The sequence below is a fragment of the Hirundo rustica genome, chromosome 1 (genome assembly GCF_015227805.2).
Source record: "Hirundo rustica isolate bHirRus1 chromosome 1, bHirRus1.pri.v3, whole genome shotgun sequence".
Classification (NCBI taxonomy): Eukaryota; Metazoa; Chordata; class Aves; order Passeriformes; family Hirundinidae; genus Hirundo; species Hirundo rustica.
The window spans coordinates 139421578-139446044 of NC_053450.1; the positions used below are offsets into that span (position 1 = coordinate 139421578).

The 24467-nt window shown below is 40.4% G+C and overlaps 1 protein-coding gene across 1 annotated transcript in view; it reads left to right on the forward strand.

The window, feature by feature from the left end:
* The window catches only part of GPR158 (G protein-coupled receptor 158), a 194241-nt gene that overhangs the window by 134063 nt on the left and 35711 nt on the right, over positions 1 to 24467 (forward strand). The window contains exon 6 of the mRNA XM_040075372.2: positions 6614 to 6723. Within this exon, the coding sequence (XP_039931306.1) occupies positions 6614 to 6723 (110 nt within the window). The remainder of the gene's footprint in view (positions 1 to 6613; positions 6724 to 24467) is intronic.

A 24467-nucleotide genomic window follows, 5' to 3' on the forward strand; every position in this document is an offset into this window, starting at 1 on the left:
AGCAACGCATTCTGATGAACAAAGTTCTGGAAGTCTGCCCTTTTATTTTACTCCAGTGCTGGTGGTTATGTGCTTATACTGGATCATGGCCTTCCGAAAGACTTTACAGGCAAGACATGTCTTTGCTGAAACACAGACAGAGGTTTAATATGTATTTAATAGAAATTATAAAATCGGCAATGAAAGGAACACCAATATACAGTCGAAAGTATACTGGGAGGGGAAAGAGGATTTCAGTAGGCCAAATTTCAAGCTGGAGTTTGTGGGGGTGATGAGGAAAAATTTGTCTTCTTTTATGAAGAAGCCCAGAAGACCTTACTTAAATGGCTGCAAGGATTTTGCTTGTGACATACATCTTACCTGAAATGCATTGCCCCCAGCAGCAGAGTCCTTCCAATGCTGTGTACTGGGAGGTTGATTCAGTTCCAATTCAGAGACAAGAATAAAACCTACTAAGTAGTTACTGTGGTTTTGTGCAGCAAATGTGTGCTTTACAGTGGCATTTGAGCTAATGATCTGTGCAGCTCTGCTTTAAAATTGCGATATTTGCAAGGATAGCAGGGTTTGATGGTACTGCGTGCTCACAGGCCTATTATAGTAAGATGTAACATCTTAAAAAGCACATGTGGTTTAAAAAAAATGGGATGGAAATGGAAGGAAGTGTTCTTATGTAATTAGCCTAAGTATATATTCAGCTGCTGTCATACCTCTAAAATGCTGTGTGTAGCTGCAGTGGAAATATTTGTGGCTGGTACAGGGCTGGATAAGGAGCTGTGCCGTGGCTAATATTTAAGCAGATGATCTGAGCTGTGACTCATGTTTCGAGCAGGGGTATGTGGTGCCCGTAGTGTGCACAGGCTCATGAATGCCTTCATTCATCCCATCTGTTAAGATGGCAACGTGCCCACATAGAAGTGGATTGGTCCCTTTCCTAGGAAGCGTAGTGCCAGACTGTTATGAGGTTGGATGGCAAGCTTTTCTAACATTGCAAACGCCATCTCTGCTGCAGGAAATCCCTCCTCAGTGTAAGGATTGAGGCATTAATAGGTGACTTGATATCCTGGAGGATATTTGACATGTTGAAAGAAACTAATGAAGCACGGCAGAAGGAGGAAGGCTGCCCATCCCTCAGCACGGCAGGATACTGAGAGGAAGTATCTGATGGCTTGTTGCATAGCAGAATTGCCTAGAGACAGCCCTAAACAGCTGTTGCAGTCAGGCAAGGGCAGATGGTGTTGGGCAGTGGAACAGATCAGATGGATCTCTTCACAGTATCTCCTAGATGCTTGTTAATGGAATTAGCCCAAAAGGCATTATCTTGAAAGGCTGTCTCATGTCCTGCATTGAACTGTGCAGAGTACTTGCAGAAAATTCTGAAGTTCAATCTAAAAAGTTGATAGTTTTCCTGTAAAGTTCTGTGGGTTAAGTGAGCACATTTTTAAGATGAATTTGGGTATTTGCAAATGAGAAAAAAAATATTACTTTTGCATTGCTTTTGTCTAGTGTGGGTGACTTGCACCTCAGATCCATCAGTAGATGATGCTGATGCTCAAATTCTAAGCTCTGAATTTCATTTTCATCTATATAACATGGATAGCATCCCTGTCCACAGCACTAGGAGCTAGATGATCTTTAAAAGTCCATTCCAGCCTAAACCTTAGCATGATTTTACAACCAGGACAAAAAAAAGAAGAGTTCAAAAAAGAAGAGTTCAAAAATTTTGAACTCTCTGGGGCTTTTGGAGTTAAGGTCCTGCTCAAAATTTTTCATGTTTAGTTTTAGGATTTTTGGCACTGACAATGCATATATTTTTTTTAAGCTCTTTGGCTTATGATCTTTTGAGACATTATAGTGTTGCCCATTTCCTCTCTACATGAAGTATAGCAATTTGATGACTGTAGAGGAAAATGAGTTTTTGATCTATTCATTTGACTTCTATGACTTAAGAATTGAAGTAAAAAGTACTTATCTTAAATACATTACAAAATTGTTACAGCTGGCTATAAAATTGCTATAATATATAATTGCTAAAATTGCTACAGCTTGGCTTAGTCCTCCTAATGCAGATTATTAATTGACATATAGTGAAGCAAGTTCCCTAAAATAAATGCTGTAGTGCCTTTCTAGTCAGTGGAGATGTGTACTTGAAGCCTTTAGGCCAAACTCCTCTTCAAGGAGCTGAAGCTGAACTTTTTAAAGGTACTTGTTTTTATCCCTGGGTTATCTGTGGAACTTGCATTAGGTGGTCTAATTTACTAGATCCCCTAAACACTATAAGAAGAAATTATATGTTTGATTTAGGCAGACTCAATCCCAGTCAGTGCACCTTGGGGAAGTGCACAGTAGTAAAGTATTTTTGCTTGGATCTGGTGCCAAGGTGAAGGGCAGAATTAACCATCTTTTAATGTGCACAGTACAGTTAATCAGAAAGACAAAAGAGCATTTTGCGCTGCACAGTTTTGCTCGCTATTAACATTATAGGGCTGTAATAAGGTAGATTATTTTTTTAAGAATCTTTCTAAATGCTATTTATCTTTTAAGAAGCAATGGCACTGAGCCTGTAAAACTCATTAATTCCCTTTTTGTGTGTGTGTGTGTGTGTGTGTGTGTGTGTGTATGAACTCTGTTATGTTTTTGAATGTTCAGTTGTTCAGTGTTAGTTCTCTTTGCACTTTTGCTTTCCTACCTGTCCCAATAAGGAAAATTTGCTGTAATGTGTGAAGTGCTGTTATTGACTTCAGCTCTTGTCTTTAGGGGCTGTGTGTGTCTGTTCATCATGTCAGATGAATAGCTGAGCTGGCTGATCGCTGTGTCAGCGAGCTAAGTCCCTCTTCCGTGTCCGTAATTCTCCAACTCTAAGCACACTTGACAGTTAGCTGGTGACCTTAGGAAGTCTTTTCATCTCTGACTCCACAAGTGGTAGTGTGACTACTAGAACAATGTTTTGGCAAGGAGAGTAACAGCCTAAACCACACTGAGTTTAAAAGCAAACATCTAAATGCATTTGTCCAAGTGACAAAGACAAGTCACAGTTCGTGAAGTCTCACGCACAGCTGCAGTAACTGGGACATGAACAGCCGCTGTTTGGCTTATCTTCTTCTGGTTCCCAAATAATTTTCCCCAGATCTTTTTGTTTAAGTAGCAGAAACTGGTGTCTAATATTTAAATGGATGCCAGGAGCTGGCAAAACTGACGATAACACATTCCTTTATGAACAGTAAAGTTGTTTTGTTCCATCCATCAGCAAAGCCTCCCAGCATTTTTAAGAAGATCATGGTCTAATGCATCATAAATGCTAAAAGAGAGAATGAAATATTGTCAGATTTTTGGTGGGCACGGTAGTCTTTTAGAACTGAGGGATTCCCTTGTTCTGCTGAGAGCAGCCTGGTTATGTGGGTTGAATCTGGTGCTCACCCTACACTCCTCACTTGGAGCTCAGCAACCTTTTGCTGCACATTTGTTGTCACTCAAAGAAGATTTAACTCTGGGGATAACAAGAGGGAATGGGGGTTTTGATAAGGTAGAAGAGGCTGATACAAAACAAACCAAAGGCTTCCCTGTGTTGTGTTCCTTTTTGTTGTTGTTGTGGTTTGGTTTGGTTTGGTTTTGGTGTTTGTTTGGTTTGGTTTGGGTTTTTGGTTTGGTTTTTGCTTGTGTGTTTGTATGGGTTTGTTTTGTTTTGTTTTTTGTTTCTTGCTTGTTTTTGTACTAGGGAGAGTGAGGGATGGAGTGCAGCAGTCATACTTTGGACCAGATTCATGGCAAGAATTGTATTCCACTTGGATTAAAAAATTGAGCAAGGCTTCCAGGGCAGTGTTTCTACAGCCCCCTCTGTCAAATCTATTAAAGATAGTTCCATTTAAAATTCTGTTTAAAAACTGTACCTCTAAAATTCATGGTGCTTATAAGAGACATAATTCTGACAAGAGCTTAGAGAGGACAGTTACCTGAACATCTTGGTGAGCCCTGATGGGAATGGGAATGACATGTTCTAGAATAATCTTCTGCAATGCCTAAGAAGAAAACAAAATGTACATATAGCAATTCTGCCTCTTCAAAGCCTGGCTCCATGACAGACCACATGCAAGAAGAGGTAGAAATGGATGCTTGCCCTTGTGAAGGCACTGTTATTATTCTCCATCATATAAACACAGGAAGATCCAAAAGAGGCTCAAACTTGGATGAAGTCTTACTTCTGCAGTATCCTTCACCAGTGGGTGAAGGAACAGTTAAAATGTGTCTATTTCAGACAGGAAAATGAGAACAGTTTTCTCCAACAGAGCCTTGCCTCTGCAGCCTTCCTGGTGAGCTGTCACGCCAGCTCACGCCAGGCTGCATTTGAAGTGGTGGTTTCTTGGCTGATATCTAGCCAAATGCCTCAGCTGCTCATACAAATGATTCAATGCAGATCAATGAGATGTTCTAGACACAAGCAGTTAATGTTTCAACAAGCAGCGGCAGATGAAAATGCTGTGTCAGATTGCATGGCAAAGAGAGCTGTTGCCCTTGTTCAGAAAATTCTATGCCTGGAGAGTTTTCAGACCTTCCCATTTCAATTATCTGAAAAATTCTGCTTTCAAATCAACTTTGAAATGTTCAGAGTCCCTGTATGCCAGTCTTTTTTTTGACATTGTTTTCCTTGTTTGAAAGAAGCAAAGATGAAACATGGTGGTTTTTACCCTCTGGCAAACCTCAGGAGACAAGTTACTGCTACAGACTTTGCTCAGGTTCTGCAACTGTCCTAATGTATATAACTGTGTATTAGGAAAAGAGGTCATTGCTGCCATTCAGATCTTTCTGAGAATTTTTTTGCTGATGCTCTGTTTGCCCAAGCATGGTCATGCATATGTGGATGCATTTTGGTTTTCCAGCTGATTTTCCAAGGAGAAAAGCTGCTGCCTTTCCTACATGCACAATTTGTCAGAATCCCAGAAAATGTTTACATTGAAGCACGTCAAATCAGGAGAAGGTTTTTCACCCAAAGGATGGTTGGGCAGTGGAACAGGCTCTCCAGGCAGTGGTCACAGCACCAGCCTAGCTGAGTTCAAGAAGCATTGGGACAATACTCTCAGGCACATGGTGTGACTCTTGGGGTGTCCTATACAGTGCCAGTAGTTAGACTTGATGATCCTTGTGGGTCCCTTCCAACTCAGTACATCCTGTGATTCTATGTCAGTCCAATAACAGTAAAAAAAAAGCAGATTACATTTTGCAGCACAGTTTGCTTCAGCAAATCATATTTTAAAAAGAAATAGTTTGATTCTTCTGTATAAACAAGCATTCCAGCGAAACACAGCAGCTTCCATCTCTCCCAGCCTACATCTGCCATTTTTGCCCCCACTCTTCTGAAGAAGTCTGTGTCACCCAAAGGATGTAGTCCTGGGCTTTTGGCCAATATCCTGAACTTGAATTCCCACATGGAAGAGCATTTACTTAGGAAAATAATACGTGGCAGCCAGTAGGCCCAATACTACCACTGCTGCCAGAATGTACTGACTGTAAATGAAGCTGTGACAGATGGCCTGAAGTGTTTCAGTGCTTGCTTTCTCTAGACCAGGATTACCTAATTAATTTGTACTATGGTGCATTGGGTTGTTTTACCAGGTTCTGGTCAGACCCATTGAATGCTTGGGATCTAGGTTTGCTGGACCAGGCAGGGTCTACAGATGGGGAAGGGGCAGTTTTCTGACAAATCCCTGGGACAGCAGGCTCCTGGTGGGACCAAATGAGTGGGGAGGAATATGGGAACAACCCTCAGAACACCAGGGACAATGTCTGCTGGAATGAGAAGAAATGGATTCCTGATTGAAATTGTGACTGAAGTCACTTAGCAACCCTGTTTTAGGGAAGAGTAGTATTTTACTTGATAGTGAAGCTTCTATATGCACTATACCTACAGTGGTAGCTTTCTTTTACTGCTAATGGAGTATTGTCCTTGTGGATGGTTCTTGGTAGACAGGGCAAAAGGCTGGTAGGACTTTTTTTATTGTGATTAGAGAAATGCATAGGTGAAAAAAAAAGGTTTTTTTCCTTAAGAAAGTGGTGATGCATAGGGAGATTTGATATAGTTTAGGTGAAATATATGGGGAGGAAAGAGTTAAATGTGTCATAAATATTTCATATTTTAGATAGAAAGAGGCTAGTGAAATCATTTTTAGTTTGGCAGAGAAAAATGAGCAGCTATCATTTTGCTAGGTTTATTAGGAATGACTTTGAAGTGTAACCTAGTAAATACAGCCTATCAAACCAGAATTAAACCAGCTGCATATGACTTGAATAGCTCAAGGAAAAAGTCCTCGTCTGTTCTAGCCTCCTTTCTGGGTACATGTTTTCACTCAGTTAAGAAAAGTCAGTGGAATTGCATTTAAAAGTGTTGTCACTTCCCAGTCTGTCACAGGGCTTTTGCCAGCTCCCTTCAAAAGGGAGTTGGTGCCTAGAACTGTGCCAGCTGGTTGATCTGATCATCCCAACGCTTTACTAGAAAATCTAAATATACAGCAGTACGAGCTGAAATGTGTCTGCTGTCCTGTTTTGCAACTATTCTGCATTTGAATGAAGAACTACTTTCTCATGAAAGCAGTACTGAAGCTCTCTCTATCTTTCTGTTCTATAGGTTGTCATTTTGTATTTTGAGCCAAGTATATTTCGCTGTGTTCTCCTAAGATGGGTTCGTCTTCTGGGCTTTGCTACTGTTTATGGAACTGTGACACTCAAGCTGCACAGGTATTTCACATGTTAATTTCCATCTCTGTGGGAGTTTGTGCAATCTGTGTGGGTACTTAGATGGAAGGGCTGCAAATATTATCATAAACAAGTGCTGTTTCTGATTTTAAACCCACTGTGTATTTCTCCTCAATTCTCCTGCTCAAATTATATGCGACTAATCTGAGTTGGAGAGCTGTGAATGCTGACAGGATTTGACGAAAAATATGTATACATTAACTGTTAAATTGTGCAAGAACCCCTTTTCACAGGAGGTGAATGTGTTTTCCTTGAATATAAAAAACACAGAAGTATTCATAGAGTGTTCAAAAGTTTTCTGATGAAGTGTTTGTAGAGAGATGCTTTTGAAGTGTTTAGACACAGCAATGGTGGGTAAAGCAATAGACTGTGGTCTGTGTACTCACTGTGTTTTCTTATGACTCTTATGTCAAGGGCTGTTTTCTTCAGGCAGTCATAGCAGACAAGCTACACACTCACAAGCATCAGTACCTGCTAGCAAAAGTATGAGGCAAATTCTGGTTCCATGGGCTTGGCCGTGCATTCACACATGACTCAGGGATTTAAGATTTAGAGGCCCAACTTCAATTCCCACTCCTACAGTCCCCTTAAAAATTGAAGCCTTTTCTGTGTATGCTGGATAAAATCCTAGTACTTTTCCCTCTTTAAACTTTAATGAAAAAAAATACTGATAAATTCTGTAAGTATTTTTATTCAAGCAAAGAGATAAGCAGTATATTGTTACTTGAACATATTGGATGAAGTACACTCACTCATTTTTTATCTTCGTTTCATTACTGTGTTGGCATGTTAGAGGAGGTTTGATATTATGCTCATAAACTGAATGAGAACTGAAAATATCTCGCATTTCATGATCCATTATTGACTTGTCACATTTTAGGTGGAAACCCTTGTTTTCCCATTAAAACAGAGCTCTTTCTTGTAGGTCCCTTTAATTTGTGTCCCTGGTTACAAGCATTTACTTAGGCTTGTAAAAAAACTGTAATTGTAAAATGCTGTGTCTGGCCACATCTTTGCATTGAAATTGACCAAGAAAATCCCACACCCCCATAGTATTTTGAGGAACAATTTCTGACGCAAAAAGTAAAACAAGTAGAGCAGTAGACATGGAAGAGCTGGGGGCTTCGCTTGGATGCTTTGTTATCTATATCTCAGACAGATAAAAAGCCTGAGACTGAGTGGCTCATGTTGTCACTGCAGTTCTGCTATTCTACCAGCTTCATTGTATGATTGCACATGATGTGAGGAAGCAGCTACCCTGACAGGACTGTTGATCTTCCATTCATATTAAGTGAGGATAGGCTGCAAAATTGGGAAGAAAATCTTCTGCTTTGCTCATCCAGCTGTTTGGTGTTACTTGGCACCTGTGCTGACAGGGTCAGTAAACAAAACAAAATTGAATAAGAAACCAAGAATGCACTACGTCCTCATCCTTGATCATCACAAAGCAATGCAGGATAGCAGCAGACTGGACTGTATCAATGGGACAGTAGCCTGAAGGCTGAGGGAAGTGATCATTCTCCTTCACTCAGACCATATCTGCAATGATGTGTCCAGATGTTAGCAAACTTAGATGAGTTCAGTGAAAGGCCATCGAAATGGTCAGGGCTTGGAGCACTGGTCCTGCAAAAGAGGTTGAGATAGCAGGGCTTGTTCAGCATGAAGAAGATAGAGCATTGGATGCGCCTAACACAAGCTATCCAACACCTACAGGGAGGTGAAGCTGTGTTCTTTACAGCAGTGTAAAGTGGGAGAGCAAAAGACATTGACAAATTGAAATAGATTTCAACTTTATACCATATGAATGAATATTGGGGTCAATGTTATACAAGAAAAGCATTTTCAGTGTCAGGGTGATGAAGTAGTGGAGCTGGTTGCTCATGAGGTTATGAATTTCCGTACCTGGAGATTTTCAAGACCCAGCTGGATCCTGGGCAAGACCCTGAGCAACCTGGTCTGGATTCACTGTTAATCCTGCTGTGGGCATTGGCTGGCCTTCTGAATAAATCTGTATTTCTCTGCGTAACCCAAAGAGGGAAAAAAACCTATTTAGTATGTTAATCTAGAATTACTTTCTCTAGGAATCTATCTTTTGTTTTCCACCCAGATATCCTGACCATTCCTTTCCTACATTTTTGATATTGTAGTCTTCTTTAGTGCTGAATATCTCAGTATCAAATTTGGTACTTAATATCATACTCCTAGATGGTGCCTTGCAAAAGACTGAGTCAAGTTAGATATATATTTCATTATACACATTCACAGCAATTATGCTGTTGGGAACAATGTGATATTAATAGAAATTTGGTAGAAATTTTTGGCAAATCTAATTTGATCCACAGGTCTTAAAAGGTGGAGGAATATCTTACTGCAGGCATCACAAATACTCCTGACAAGCACTGCTTCCCTCCTGCAGCTAAGCTGTGTTCTGCCTGGGGGAAGAACCAATTGCCAACAAAGAACATGTGATTTTTCTGAGTTAAATGGGAAAACCAATATGGTGTAAAGGTAGCTATTAATGATAATGAGAAAGTCTAATACTCTAGTTCTCAACAAATGAGGTGCTTTGAGTAGCATTGGAGCATGAAGGTTAATCAAAGCCAGGCAGAAGTCACTAGACATTCCTGGGGTTTTTATAGCTCTTTAAATTTTCCCGTAGCTCCTCACTTCCTAAGGAGGTCTCGGAGGTTTTGTTAGGGTCAAGCACCAAGGGGAAATCAGAAAAGAAGTCAAAAGCAGATGCTTAAGGAAGAATAAAAGAACAGGGAAGTCAAGTACTGATTCATTCTTTGAACACCCGTCACAGTCAATTTCTACAGTGCCTCATCCTTAATTGCCTCTTTCTTATTCACTGTGCATTTTTAAAATAACGAGCTGATGTTTATGGGGGTGGAAGGATGGGGGCATGGAAATGAGCTTAATTTAAGAAATCTAACTGAAGAGCTCTGAACGTAAAATACAATACTTTCCTTAACAATGGATTTTTCAAAATAATTCTGTCAAGAAATAATGATATTTCAAATTTAATCTTCTGGGTTTAAAAGAGCTGCTGATGTTGCACCTTTCAGTATATTTCTGTAACTGAAGACTCTCTGTGTCCTTTTTCAAACTCTGTATTTTGTATGAACAGGTTATCTCATTATTTTTAATATTGTGTGACCTTCTGTCACCTTCGTGGCAGGATTAATACAGAATCCTTAATTCTGGACTAAAGCATAAGAATGAAACTAGGTAACATACATACAGACAAATGTATGCACTTGTGTGCATACATAGGATAGTTTTCAGATATTTTAGGAAAAGGAAACCCAGGAATGGGGGTCTCTAGCTCATGGGGATCTCCATTTCTTATATTAGTAAAAGAAAGAGAGGAGAGTGGGAAAGTGAGGAGAAAGAGAAGATATGGGGAAGGTGATGTTTCAGGTATGAGAAACATGACAATGACATAATCCACACTTTTGTAAGCAGCGATGGTGGGATGGGAGTGATAGTGGGAGAACAAGATGTTAACACTATGATGCAATTCTGCATTTCATCTAAATGCTGTGCTAAGATTATATTGCTGTGCTTTGCCATCTGGTACAGTTGGAGCAAGTAGTGGACCTTCCTACAGGTTTTGGAGGTGGTAAAGAAAGGAGGAGAAAAACAGTGTGGATAATGTGTGGGTGTTTAGAGGTATGTTTTAGTGGGGGACACGGATTTGTGGTTAATTTGTGTCAGATTTATTGTTGGACTTGATGATCTTAAGGGTCTTTTCAACTGTAAGCAGTTCAAAGATTCTGTGATTCTCTGAGTTGTGGTTCAGTATCTTACTAAAGAGGAGACTCATGCTAGCAGAGAGCCCAAAGAAGATGTCAGCTTGCTTCTTGAAGCATCAGTGTTGAGGACTTGATGTCCAGTTCCAGCCAGGACAGGGTTAAAGTCAGCATCAGCTGGGAGGGGCACAGCCAGGACCCTGGGTTGTTGGATATCACCTCACACCATGTGCATGGGGAACCACGGGTGGAGCGTGGGTGGCACATGGGGACCACTCACCCGTGAATTGTTTGCCTAAAACTCTGGGTTTAGTACTGTTTGTTGTTACTGTTTCTTTTATTGTTTCATTGCTGTTTTGCTAAATTGTTCTTATCCTGTGATCTTTACTTTTTTGTACTTCCAGTTCTTATCTTCATCCTGCTGCAGGGGGAGGTGGGGGGAAGTGGGCAAGTGGCACGTGGTCTGGGGTTTTACAGTGAGAACACTAAATTGGGCAATACCATTCCTAACCACAACACATGGCATATATAACCTCCCCTAGGTGAGCTGGGGCTGGGAAAGAGGATACAGATGATCTTGTCTAGAAGTGTCTGGTGGGAATGTGATGCAGAAAGGAGCAGAAGGTACCTTGGCAGTTGGAACCTGTAGGGCTGGATTATTGCATGGCCAATATTTCACTGTTCATAGAGCCAATAGGTGACGGTACCATAGCGCAAATACTCCACTACCCAGTGGTTCTGTGGAATGGAACACTAGTGATGAAGCACTGCAGAGAGAAGTTTTGTCTTGTAAGAGTGGTGACTGTGTAACTCGGCTTAAATCAGCAAGCAAAGTGAGATGAGCACAGGCTGTAGTGGTGAACCACCCTATTTTTTGAAATGAGTCAAGCCCTAGTGGTTATGTTGGTTGAGCACTCAAAAAAAGGGGAGGATTTACTTCCTATCAAATGATCCTTTTTCCTTGTGGAAGGTGAGAGTGAAATACCTTTAGACAGATGCACTCACTGTTGGATTTTTCTGCTGGATGTGGTCCATAGTGATTTCTGTAGTCGTTATCTCACATGAAACAAAAGGAGGAAGAATTGTTTTCAAGGCACATGTTACTGTTGCAGAAATGCAGTGTCCACAGTGCTGGTCTGATACTGCCTTGTTGAATTGTTTGGGTTTTTTACTGCTTTAACTTGACTGACAGGATTTCAGTCTGTGCAATATAGGAAAATGAGTGGTTTGGTCAAGCTGTACAGATTTTTACATCATAGGGGCTTTCTATAACTATTCCAATCTTTTCTCTGTCTCTTCCCTAGAAGTGGCATGTTTTAGCAACTGAGGTTGTATGAACTGAGTCCTACAAAGCTCTGCGAAAAACAGTTTTGGGGCAGAAAACAGACCTTATGTGTGCTCCCACAGAGCAAAGGCTGAAACCTGCAGCACCAGGAGATCCTTCTTTGCCTGGTCTGCCCTGGGTGGTCGGTGGGCACATGGTGCTGGTTGCCACACGGTGCTGGTGACTCCCAAACTGTGCTGGTGCCTCCCACACTGTGCCTCAGGCCTGGCTGCTGGAGAAAATGGCAGAGAAACGAGGATTTTAGGGCTGGGGTACAGAGTGAGAGGCTGGGGGATGCAGGTTAGGGAGGGAAGAAGCTGGGCTTGCTGAAAAAGTGTCTGCACATACAGTAGGAGTTCATAAGGAATGAAGTTTCATTAATTAGACCAGTCATGGAAAAATCTGTTTTCTTGTTAGCATGCCTTAACCTAATTAATTAATTTCATGAGTATAATTCATGCCTCATGTCTGCTGCAAACCTTTGCTACTTTGTTTACTTTTTTTTATGTTATACAACAAAACAGGGCATGATACAGTGAACTCCATATAGCATTCTTGCATGATGCACATTCAAGATGAAATTCTTGTTGTTGCAGTTCTTCTAGATTAAATGAGTCACATTCTGTTGCACTGTGGCTTTTTTCTCAATAAAACCTACATTATTAAAATCCTATTTAGCTTTTTTGTATCCTTGCCAGTCTCAAGCAGTAACTAGCCTTAACTAGACTGTATCATGGTTCTGTTTCATATTTCTGAATAAAATATCTACTTTCTTATATATAAACTAGCAAAATGTGGCACAGCTGTTAAAAAATACAGTGCAGAATTAATTGTGATGGAGCACCATATAAAAGTGGGACTAATAAACATTATCTTAAAGCAAAAAAATCTGAAGCATATCATGTATTTAAGATTAATAGGGCACTGAGATCCTGGAAAATATTCTCATCCATATTCCTATTAATATTTAATTTATATAAATTGTTGTAGCTATAGCTGTACAGTTCCATGGGCTGGTGTTTTAATCACCTTAATGTAGCAAACATTCTGCTTTATCATAGCAGACTAAGTTTGGCTAGGAAAGTTCAAAGAGAAGAAATTATCTGTTTTAATATTCAATTACATTGTTATCCTGATTAGAAAAAAACCAGCAGTGAGTTGGAAGGCACTTTGTAATGATCCACAGGTGTCACAAGACCTCTCAAATGTCTTTTGATGGCAGGCAAGAACACCCTGGCGGATACTGTGAGAAAGGACTAGTTTTGTACATCAGGTTAACACGGTAGCAGAAGGGCTTTAGAGCTGGAACTGGAACCTATCCTTTCCAAGGATATCCAAGTCCAGGACCTCCCTCAGGTAGCAAAACTTTGTGCTGGGAGCCAATACCTTCCAGGTAGCTGTGCATTTGTGCGTGCATTTGCGATGCCAGTAATAACAGTGCTACAGACTGGTTTTTCTCATTATGTGGGAAGGATGGAATTGGTCATTGAAACTCTGCTGGGTGGGATTACAGCATAAAAGGGAAACCAGGCATTACACTGCAATACTTGAGTTACAGCTATTTGTGGAGAAGCGTGATGAGGGAGTGAAGTATGTGACTCACAGATGGGCTGATCACAGTGGAAGCAGGGATTTGCAGATCACATACACTGATTGTCAGTGAAGAATCATGACTGGAGAGGAGACTTCTGGTGGGCTACTGGGAACGATGAGGATAAGCTTGATACTATTTAGCATTTTCAGTTGCAACGAACAACCAAGAACAAAATGATTACTCACAAAATCTGTGGATAATGAAGCTTGGCAAAATAGTAAATTCTGTTTTAGAAAGTCTAGTAATGAAAAGTATTCTTTACTGGAATCATAAAATATCTTGAGTTGGAAGGGATCCATTAGATTCATCAAAGTCCAACTCCTGCCCTGCATAGAACAGCACCAGGAATCCCGCCATGAGCCTGACAGCATTGTCCAAACACTTTTTGAACTTAGACAGGCTTGGTGCCATGAGCCTGTTCCAGTGCCCAACCAAGTTTTCCTAATATCCAGCCTAACCTCCCTGACACAAACTCAGGCTGTGCCCTTGGGTCCTGTCTCTGGTCACCACAGAGAAGAGATCAGTGCCTGACCCTCCTCTTCCCCTCACAGAGAGCTGTGAGGTTTCCACTCAGTCTCAGACCCATGAGCCAGTTGCTCATCCATCACATGATGTGTTTATCCAGATGTGAGCCGGACATCTTGTGCAGAAGATGTCTGGGAGAGACAGCATTGAAAGCTTTGCTGAAGTCCAGAAAGATTATGTCAACTGGCTTTCCTTGATCAAATAGGTGAGTTACCTTGTCATAAAAGGAAATTAAGTTTGACAAGCAGGATTTTACCCTCATGAAGCCATGTTGACTGTGACCCACAACTGAGTTGTCCTTCGGGTGTCTTTCAATAACTCTCAGAATAATCTTTTCCTGAATTCTACCAGTCACTGAAGAGACACTAAAAAGCCTGTAGTTTCTAGGGTCATCCTTTTTGGGACATGAGGACAATATTAGACATCTTCCAATGAACTGGGACATCCCCAGATTCCAAAGACTGTTCAAAAAGCATTACAAGAAGCCTTGCAATGAATCATCCAGCTCTTTGTTCTTGGATGAATCCCATCAGGCCCTGTAGACTTAGAAGGATCCAGCTGGGGCAGCAGATCCTGTAGAAGTTCAGGGTCAACTGGGAGTGTTTCATTCTCCCAGCCATGATTTTCCAGCTCAGGGCATTGGGACCCTCTTAGCCCATCATCAGTGTTGCAGACGGAGGCAGTAAAAGCATTAAACATCTCTGCCATGTCCATGTTTTTATTGTCTGAGTCAAAGAGGTGCATTTGAGTGCAGCCAAAATGCAAATTAGAACTAGGGACTATTTAAAGACAAAAATTTATGGAGAATAGAAGGTTAATCAGTAGGGAGTTGATTTTTCAATAGGAGAGAACATTTTTGAAACTCATATGGATGCAGTATGTCCTATTCTTGAGATGCATTTTTAAAGGAGGTATACTATAGGTGGTGGTGGTTCAGAAAGTATTTGACAGCTGAGAAAATGCTTGATACTGTGGGAGCTAATCTGGTTATTAGATCCGCAAGAAGATTGAGAGATGACGACTTCTGTGGTGTATAAACAAGCAGGGAGAGGAAAAGTAGTCACAAAAGACTCTTTAATCTATTGGACTGAGGTTTAATAAGAATTGGTAGCTGGAAGCCAGAGCCAGAGAAATTCAGATGAGCAATCTGGTATACATTTTTCTCAGAAGGGTGCTTAGCTATTGAAAAATCCAAATACATTGGAGGAGCAATGAGAATTTTTTGTGCTGCTTTCAGTTCACGACTGATTCCTTGGAAGATTCTGTCCTTAAGTACTACTATGAATGGCAGGAGTTAGTTTCAATAGAAAAAATGTAGTGGTCTGTGTTATACAACTGATCAAGCTATATAATTTAGTGGTTAGTCCAATACTTGGCCTTTATTTTACAAACATGCAATAAAAATTATAATTAAACATTATTTCTAGTGCAGATCTATTAAGATATTAAGCATATTTATAGACCGAAATGACATATAGTGGTACTGTTTGTTGGAGTGTAGCAGCTGCTTTGACATTCATTATTCCTGATCACTTACTCTAATGTAGATCTTAAGTACTGGGGAAACCAGTCCCTGGACCAAATATTCTCACATATTAGTTGCCCTTTTCTGGATTTCTATGAAGAAAAAAATTACCATTATGTTCTCGAAGAACTAAGTATCTGATCAGTGGTAACCAAGCACTGGTGACATAAAATACTGTGTTGCTCTGCTGTAACATGCATGGGGTAAATCAGCATTGTACCACTCTGCATGTTGGTGAGTTATGCTCATAGATGCTTTTCTGAAAGAGGCATGAGATGCTCTAAGAATTTTACATGCAATATATTGAATCCATGAACTGAGCTGGAAAGACCAAGATAATGCTGCCTTGACTGCTTGAAGCTTGGGAATACATACAAAGTAGGCTCTGTAGAAAGTTTCAGTATTAATTCAGTTGTAAGTATTGAACTATTCATTTTAGAACTAATCTGTAACATTTTCACTTAATATTTACTACCAAAGAAAATTGTATTAAAATTTAAAACTGTTTTTCTGCTCTAGAGTATTACAGCACCGGACAAGTTTTGTATGCTCTTGAGCCCTGCACACTGTGAGCCTCTGTTCATTACTTGCATTTCCTGTATATGGTTCAAGCTGGAGCCTCTGTTTCTGGCAAATCTAAAATCCTAGCTGTTAATAATCGGTGTAAAATTTTGAGTGCCTATTTCCAATGTGTGAATTGAGTTAGCTATGAGTTCTAATGCTGAGCTCCATTACTCAGGGATCTCTGAGTCTCTCCCCAGCCATCAGCAGTGCTATGCTCTAGTGGTTCAGGGCAACACAGCTGTCCTGGTGGAGCCATGTTCTGCTCTTGGCCTCTGCTGCAGCAACATCTGTTCTTCTTCTGAGTTCTTCTTGAGCAAAAAAATCCTTCTCCCCCTTGCTGGCCTTTTGGAGAGATGCCACCTGCTCCTCTCAGGTGTGCCTAGGGGAGGTTAGAGTTTTGTGTGAGTGCAGGGCTGCTGGTGGGCAGGCCCCTGCTCTTGGCAGGCTGTGCCTCCAGTACTGACTTGCGCAGAGTTGTTGGGAAGTGGCAGCCACTCTTGTGACCACAAATCTTACTAAGATTTTTTTTTTCTCCTTCCCTGACTTTTGATACAACCATTAAGCCTCTCTGACTGGTATCAGTCCTTACCAGTGCATGTATTCATGTTTTCACCATTCTGTTCTAAAAAATGTCAGGCATTGGCAACCAGGGATTCACTGGTTCTGCCTTGTTGCTCTATGTGGATCAGGGTCTTTGTCATAGATGTTTTTCAGCATTTCTTTGGTATTATTTTCTGCTGTTCACTTGTGAATAATGCAAATAGGCATTACATGTCTGAAATCATACTTTAGTTGAAACTACATAAATTCACGGCCTCTAAACAAAGAGGAGTGTCAGAAGGTACTGTGGCAATTTCACCAGGGTTAGCAACAATAAAGTTGGTATGTATTAGCACGTATTGGTACCTCTGTTTTACTGAAACAAGGCTAAAAATCTATGAACTGTTTAATTCCAGATGTTTCAATCAGATTTGTGATCACATTTTTGCAGATCTTCTGTTCTTCTCCTTGAATTGCTTTTCTAGTTTTTGCATGTGACAAATGTTTAGAACTTTTTTTTATGCTACTGTTTTTTAAATTTATGTATTAAAACTTAATTATTTTTCTTAAACCATGTATTTTCTAGCTCCCCTATGGTTTCTATCAGTCTGTAGATGACCATCATATATTCCTGAGATATTTCTCTAGCACCTCAGAAATTACTCTCTCGTTGGCTTTGAACAAAACTCCATATTGTGCTCTGAGGCTTGAAACTGATAAAAGAGCTGGAATTACACTGTCCTAGTCATCCCTTAGTAAAAGCCTTAATTGCTTTAAGCAGGATCTTGCCTCAGCAATAAGTCTGCCTTCTATCTTAGACTGGACAGGTTTTTTTTTTCTTTTAAATCGGATTAACATAATCCAGCTCTGGACTTTGCTCCTCCGCACTTTTCCAAATGCTTTGGAGAATGTGGCTGCAATGACCAAATCTCAGTTCTAGGTTTCTATTCAAGTTGGAAATGATACTTTGCTAGTTGAGAAAATGGCCTGTGCTGCTCTGGGATCCTTGTAAGGGGATTGTCAAACTTGTGTTAAAGTAGCAATTGATGGTTTCTGGTGAGTGTCAGCTGCCATTGGCCTGTGAGGAGCAAAAGCCCATTTGTGTTGATGGGTAAACCATGACATAGTTGTACCCAGGAAAAAGAGACACTGGCTGGTTTGCCATGTAGGAATGTATGGAAATGTAGGGGTTTGAAAGAACATTTACTGAGTAATGCTCAGTTTTGTCTCTGGCTCAGCCTCTTGTAATGAAATTTTGTCAGTGTGTAACCTCAGAAATATTGGCTGGTGCACAGTTGGTTTGCTTCCTAAGATGTTGCCTGAAGTCTGAAAGCCCAATCAACAAACTCCTACTGTTTTTTGCATTCTTTATTGGGATTTGCACTCATGTGCTGCGCAGCTGCACCATCAGGACCACAGATGTTGAGCAAGGCACAAAATCCATGTTGACCATTCTGTGTTTTCATGCTCTTTTTAATTTGGGTGGCAAACATGATTGTGATGCCCACTGACTATTTATACTTGTCTTTTAACTTTGTTTCTGTGCTTGCTGTTTCTCTCATGTGGCATTCTGGTATTTATCTTTGCTCAGAACTCTTAAATCTCATCAAAGATTCCTAGGACCTTGGAAAACTATTATAACTGTCCTGGAGTTCTTCCTGAATAATTTTTGTGCTAACAAGTGGCTTTTGTGTTTCTGGCTGAAACTTTCAAAGATAAACTTGCCCAAAGGAGAATGTGAGTATGTGCCATGCATAAAAGCATGGGGCAGGACTACCCAAACAAATGCTATTTTGATTTTTTTCCAAGATACAACATCATGTGGATACCTAAAAGTTGTAAAAACCTGCAGCAGTGTGCCAAACACAGAATCATAGAATCATTTATGTTGAAAAATAGCTGTAAAATCATTGAGACCAACTATAAACTTAACACTGGCAGGCTCACCACTAAACTGTGTTCTTGCATGCCACACTTACACGTTTTAAATACCTCCAGGGTTGGTGACTCAACCACTTCCCCTGTCCAATGCCTGACAATCCTTTCCACGAGGAAATTTTTCCTAATATTCAATCGAAACCTCCCTTGGCACAATTTGAGGCCAAACTGAAAAAAACCCTAACTCTTAACAAATAGCTGAGGTGTGCATCTCACTAACATAGGGATGATACTTCCAGTCTTGCTGCTGGTGTGCTTTTTGGCTAATACAGCATTTCTGTGCCACACCTGTAATGTCTTTTGAAGATGAGACTATTGCACAGTTGCCTTAGCATTGGCCTAGTCCATGTCCTTCAGGTTTTCCCTGGTTAGGGCACCCAAATATTTCTTTCTAATTCATATTTGTATTTAGCCCTACAGAGGCAGAGTTGCATATTTAGCTGACTTTATTTGCCTTGTGAAGAACCAGAACTATCTCCTTCCTTGCTTGTTTGTGTCTGCACCAAGTGACTCTCTCTGTTTAAGCTATTGCCCTGTGGCAAGCAGCATAAATCACCGTAAAACCATAGGTCATTTGGACTCTTATGAATGTGCTGTGTTCTGCCAGAATGTTCCTCAGTTGTTTGTTCCTTGCCTCTCCAAAGCTGAGCAAGACCAAGAATGAGGCATGATATTATCCTCTTATTTCATACTTTTTTTTTTTTTTTTTGGTAAAAGCTATAAACTAAGTAATTTCCAATTATCTATTATCTATATGTATATTTAACTTGCCAACTTATAGGATGTTTCATCACTAATTAACTCTGAAACTACAATTATTTTACATTAGCTGTACATTTAGTTTGAGCACTAGGCTTTATTTCAGCTGCCATTTTGACTCGTGAGCCCTAGATCACCTTAAGCTTAATCTTATGATCCTTTGTTGGTTCATTCATCACTCCATGGAGCCAGCAGCATTGCTGGTTTAGACCTGTGCAGTGTGTAAGACAAGGCAGGCTTGTGTCACTCTTCAGTCTTTCTTTAAGCAGACATAGCTCTAGGTAAGCCATCTTTTTCTTGAAACACTGTGGCTGATGTTTGAAGAATATAGATGTCTTGTCTAGCACCATCAGGTGCAGTACAGTGTTTATTGTAGATTTTTTCACATGCCTTTTTGCCCCACAGATCTTCTGATCCCAAGTTCTGTTTGGGTAATTTAATTGCTGCACAAATTCTAGTGGCTGTTTGAAGGGCTAATTCTGGGATCCCAGTAATTCCTTCCTGAGTTTTTTTCAGTTGAATGTCAGCCACAACCGGGTCTGTCGCTCAGTTTCTCCACCTCAAATGACAAGACAAATTCTTTCTCATAGGTGTGTTACAAACTCTCTTGTTCCCTCCTTCTTTGGGCTGTCTGTCTGAAATACCACTCCTATTAAATCCTGCACTTTGAAATGTTCCAGAGCTCGCTGCCACTGTCTGTGCCTGCTGCCCCCACCTCAGTGCTCCTGCTTGCACATGCACAGTTTGCCTGGGTTTAACTCCAGGCACCATGAAGCACTTAACCTGCTGCTTGTGCCGAGAAAGGTAGATTGACCACAGAGAACTGAGAGTTGCCTGCGTTTTGTTTGTTTTCCTTCTGTAGTGTTCAGAAATCATGCAGAGACAAATTCTGCTTTACCCAGTGGGCACAATCCAGTGTTGTGTGGCAGGGAGGGCACAGCTGCCAGCTGCAGTAGCTCTCTGCCACATTTTCCTAAAGATGCAGAACCCCTCAGCTGACTAACACCTTCTTGAACAGAGTCGCAGAGCGGCCACTATGTCCTGTCTGTGACATCTGGAGTCCAGCCAGAGTGCACGGGCCTTCTGAACAAAGCCAAACAAAAACTCAACCCAAAGCCCTTGAGAATTCAGCTGGGAGGCTTTTTTGTAAGAAAAAAAGTGATATTTATAAATCAAGTGAGTGAACTTTGTAGTTGTTTTCTTCACCTTTTTACTAGAAGCATAGTGGCTGTAGTAAAGGATGACAAAGGTCATTCTGCAAACCCAAACAATACTATTTATCCCAAATCCCAGAAGGGTTTCTGGAATAAACACAAGACTGTCAAAAACAGCAAAACTGAGTACCCTGAAAGGTATTGGAAATCAAAAGCAGTGAGACAGGTTTTGTAGCTGTCTTCTCAGAATGCAGTCAGCATTGAAGCTCAGCTGTTCCCCGGGCTTGCAGCCTGGATGCAGCCCTAGCAGGCTCGGATGTATGAAGAGCTGGCAGCACGCCCTGCCCTGGACAGCCTCAGGTCTGTCATCATTCATCGTTAGCATGAAAAGTTAGAGGCATCAAGGTCATTTGCAAGATTATCAGATAGAATACAGAAACCAAATTATGTATCAAGATTGTTTTCAGTGAAAACAAAGTGTATGTTCTGTTCCTTTTTGTCTCCATGCTCAGTTAGACCAGGCTTATTTGTTTTATTTTCATCTTCATGCTACATGAAACACCACATTTAAGCTGTTTGTTATATTCCAGAGTCCATATCTGTTTTTTGCATAATTAGCTCTTGTTGCATGGATGTCACCAAGTCTGAACTGGAGTCAATGTCTCTTAATTAAAAAGCAGTCTTAGTAATTCCTCCTTTTTTCCCCCTGTTTTCTTCCTTGGGTTATTTGTTGTGAAGCAGGGTCATTGCCACTGCATTTCTTAGCACTATTTGATGTCTCTCTAATTGCAATATTTCTTTTTAAATAACTGCTCTCTGAAAAACAGCATGGCTATCAACACTTCTAATGTGTATGTGACCACAAAGGGAAGATGGGATTCTGCCCTTAGTTTATCTTTGTACATATTATGGAGCTTCAAACTTACTGCATTTTACTCCCATTCTGTTCAGTCCATGTTGTTGGCAATAGGGTCTCATTGCTCCGTGTGTGGAGATTGCCTGTACCTGTATTTTTTACATCTTTTACATTTGGTTTCAGTGAGAATACAGGAGTTTTATCTATCTCATAGCAATCGACTGTTGTTGCTCTTTTGTCCTGAAAATTCTGGCATTTAGATTAGCTCTCCTGTGTCTCATTAAATGGGAACATTATTCTTGTTTTCCTTGACAACTAAACCTTTGACTGCAATTTAAAATATAATTTCTTTCATTATTTTATGGTGAAAACAGAAAACAACAGTTTGTGGAATTCAGCGTGGCAGATGCTATTTCTTCCTCTGTGAGACAAAACATAGAAGATGAGAGTTAGTGTTTCTTGCAGTTGGCTTTTTAACTTGAGTATTTTATGGCAGAATGACAAATAAAGAGAATGTTTCATTTATTTATTGAAGTTGTATGTTGCAGTGATGTATATAACCATGCAGAAGAGTCTGAGTAATTGCACTGCCCTCTTCATTAGAATGGGTGACAGTACTATATAGTAATAAATTTGAAAAATAAAAGTTAAAATGTGTACTTTAGTGGGCCCCTAAGAGCATAATTTGTGATACCTTGTAAAACATTCAGTCAAAGCTCAGAAGATCATAGAACAAGTTATACAAAAGAGCTTCTACTCCTAACCGAGCTTTTAATACTAATACAGTTCTAAAGCATATTAAATCTTAAGATTTAAGTTCTGATTAAAAAGCTCGTTACAGAAAGCATACCAAGAAAATATAGTTTCTTCCATCTATACATCTGTATATCAAGTGCACCAAGATTACAGAGCCACAGAAAAGCTGAGGTTGCGAAGGACTTCTGGAGATCATAGAGTCCAACTCACCTGCTCAGAGCAGGCTCAGCTGGATCAGAATGCTCTGAGCCGTGTACAGTCAGGTTCTGAATTTCTCCAAAGTTTTTCTTATGTTTACATGGATTTTCCAGGATTTCAGTTTGTGCCCATTGCCTGTTATGTGGACATAGGGCACCACTCAGAAGAGTCTGGCTCAGTCATCTTTACTCCCTCTCATCAGATAATTATATATATTGGTAAGTTTTCTCCCTGAGCCTTCTCTTTTCCAGGCTGAATAGTCCCAGCCTTCAGCTTCTCCCCTTGTAATGTGATCAAGGCCTTCAGTCATCTTTGTGGCCCTTCACAGGGCTTATCTCCCTGATGTCCATGTCTTGCTTGTACTGGGGAGCCTGGAGCTGGACACAGCGCCCCAGCTCTGGTCCCACCAGCGGTGAGTAGAGCACAGGATCACCCCCTCAGCTTTCTGAGCGTGCTCTGCCTGGTATGGTCCAGAAGGCTCGTGGCCTTTGCCACAAGGGTTCACTGCTGGCTCATAGTCATTTTGATGTCTACCAGCATCCATCCCCTAGTCATCCTTGGCAAAGCTGCTTTCCAGCCAGTGGGCCCCTGGAATGTGCTGCTGCATGGGATTGGTTTTGGCCAGCAAGTAACTATCAAGACATGAGACTTTAATTATTTTCACAAAATTGAAATTCAGACAGATATTTGGAAACCAGTTTCCAAGAAACTGTAGCTTCCTCAAAAGTACTCACAATAAACCTAATTAGCATTTTTTTCTGATTGTCACACATGCTGAGAGTAAACATAGTTGATTGAGCATTTACCTGGCAATAGATCATGGAAGCTTATCAAATTTTCATCAGATATTGCTGACGCTATACAATGATTCCAGACTACTATAATTTAAAACTCTTATAAATGTATGTTTTATTTTATATTCCAAAACAGGGGGCTGTTTTGTACTGCTGTGCACTGTGCTGCTTGCACAAGTCAAGCTGAAGCTAATCACAGCACAGGAATCCATAGGGATGCATTTTATCAGGTGTCAGTTTTATACAACTGGGGCTTTTTGAGTTATTTGTCTTGTTACTGTGGTATTATAAAGTGAAGAAGTGCATCCTTCTCTTTCTTCTGTATTTGACTTTTTTCTGACCAGAATTTTTTTCTGCTTTAGCTGAGAAACTGATTCGCATATACTGATCTTCATTTTCTTACACAGGCACTTGTTCTTCCATCAGGAGAGGTGTTTGGCATAGTAAAGCACCTAAACAATTCTATTTTGGTCTGCTTACGTTTACTGTAGAGTTTTATTTTTCTAAATTTCTTAGTGAAGGAAACAAGTAAGTTGGGCAGTTTGTCAAGGAATTCATGTGACTCTCAGCTTGGTTATGAACTAATGTCTGTTTGTCCTCTGCGTCATCTGTATTTAGAAGAAAAGACAGGAGTTTGAAGTAATGAAGGAACCTTTGGCATTGTTGCTTTTGAGAATGGAGAATGTAAAATAAGATGACTAGCAAAGCAAGGAGAGGTCTGTAGTAGTACTGCAACCTCCAATAGCCATACCTGCACCCCTATATTGATAGATTAGAGGCATATTCATATATGATGTTGTTCCTTCATGTTAAGTATCTCCTGAGAGTCTGGAATTTGCAGTGAAAGACATGAAGCTTCTGTGGAAACCTTTGCTATTTAACTTCATGTTCGACTTTCTGTTCTACAGAGGGTCACTGCTCCTCCATGCCAGCAACTGTCCTCTTGCTTTACCCTCTGTAGGAGATGCTTAACACAGTTTAATAACTCACACCCCAACTGTACAAGGTCCTCAGTAACCTGGTGTCATTGATTTGGCTTGAATAATGGTTGTATCAGAGAATTTCTCAATTTCCCTCTTCCAACCTTGGCTATTCTGTGAGTTAATCAACCACAGATGTAATAACTCCCCAGAGGCCTGATGAGCTTTAATACCCTTGCCAGCATTTTCAGTCCATTTGATGTAAGCTACTCCAGGTGCACATTTACAGAGGAATATTTTAATAATGACAATATTTTGTAGCATGGAAATTTTATTCAATGAAGTTAACATTGTTCATAGTATCCATTCCTATTGGTGTTGACACTGCTGTATCTTGTGACAGGTGGAGATGTTCTTGATTTTATCTGTTATAAAAGTGGTTTGAATCTTATCTTTTGCATGCAAGCTGAAGAATAAACTTTCCTTTCAAATACACATGAAGGTCTTAGCCATGATACCTGCTA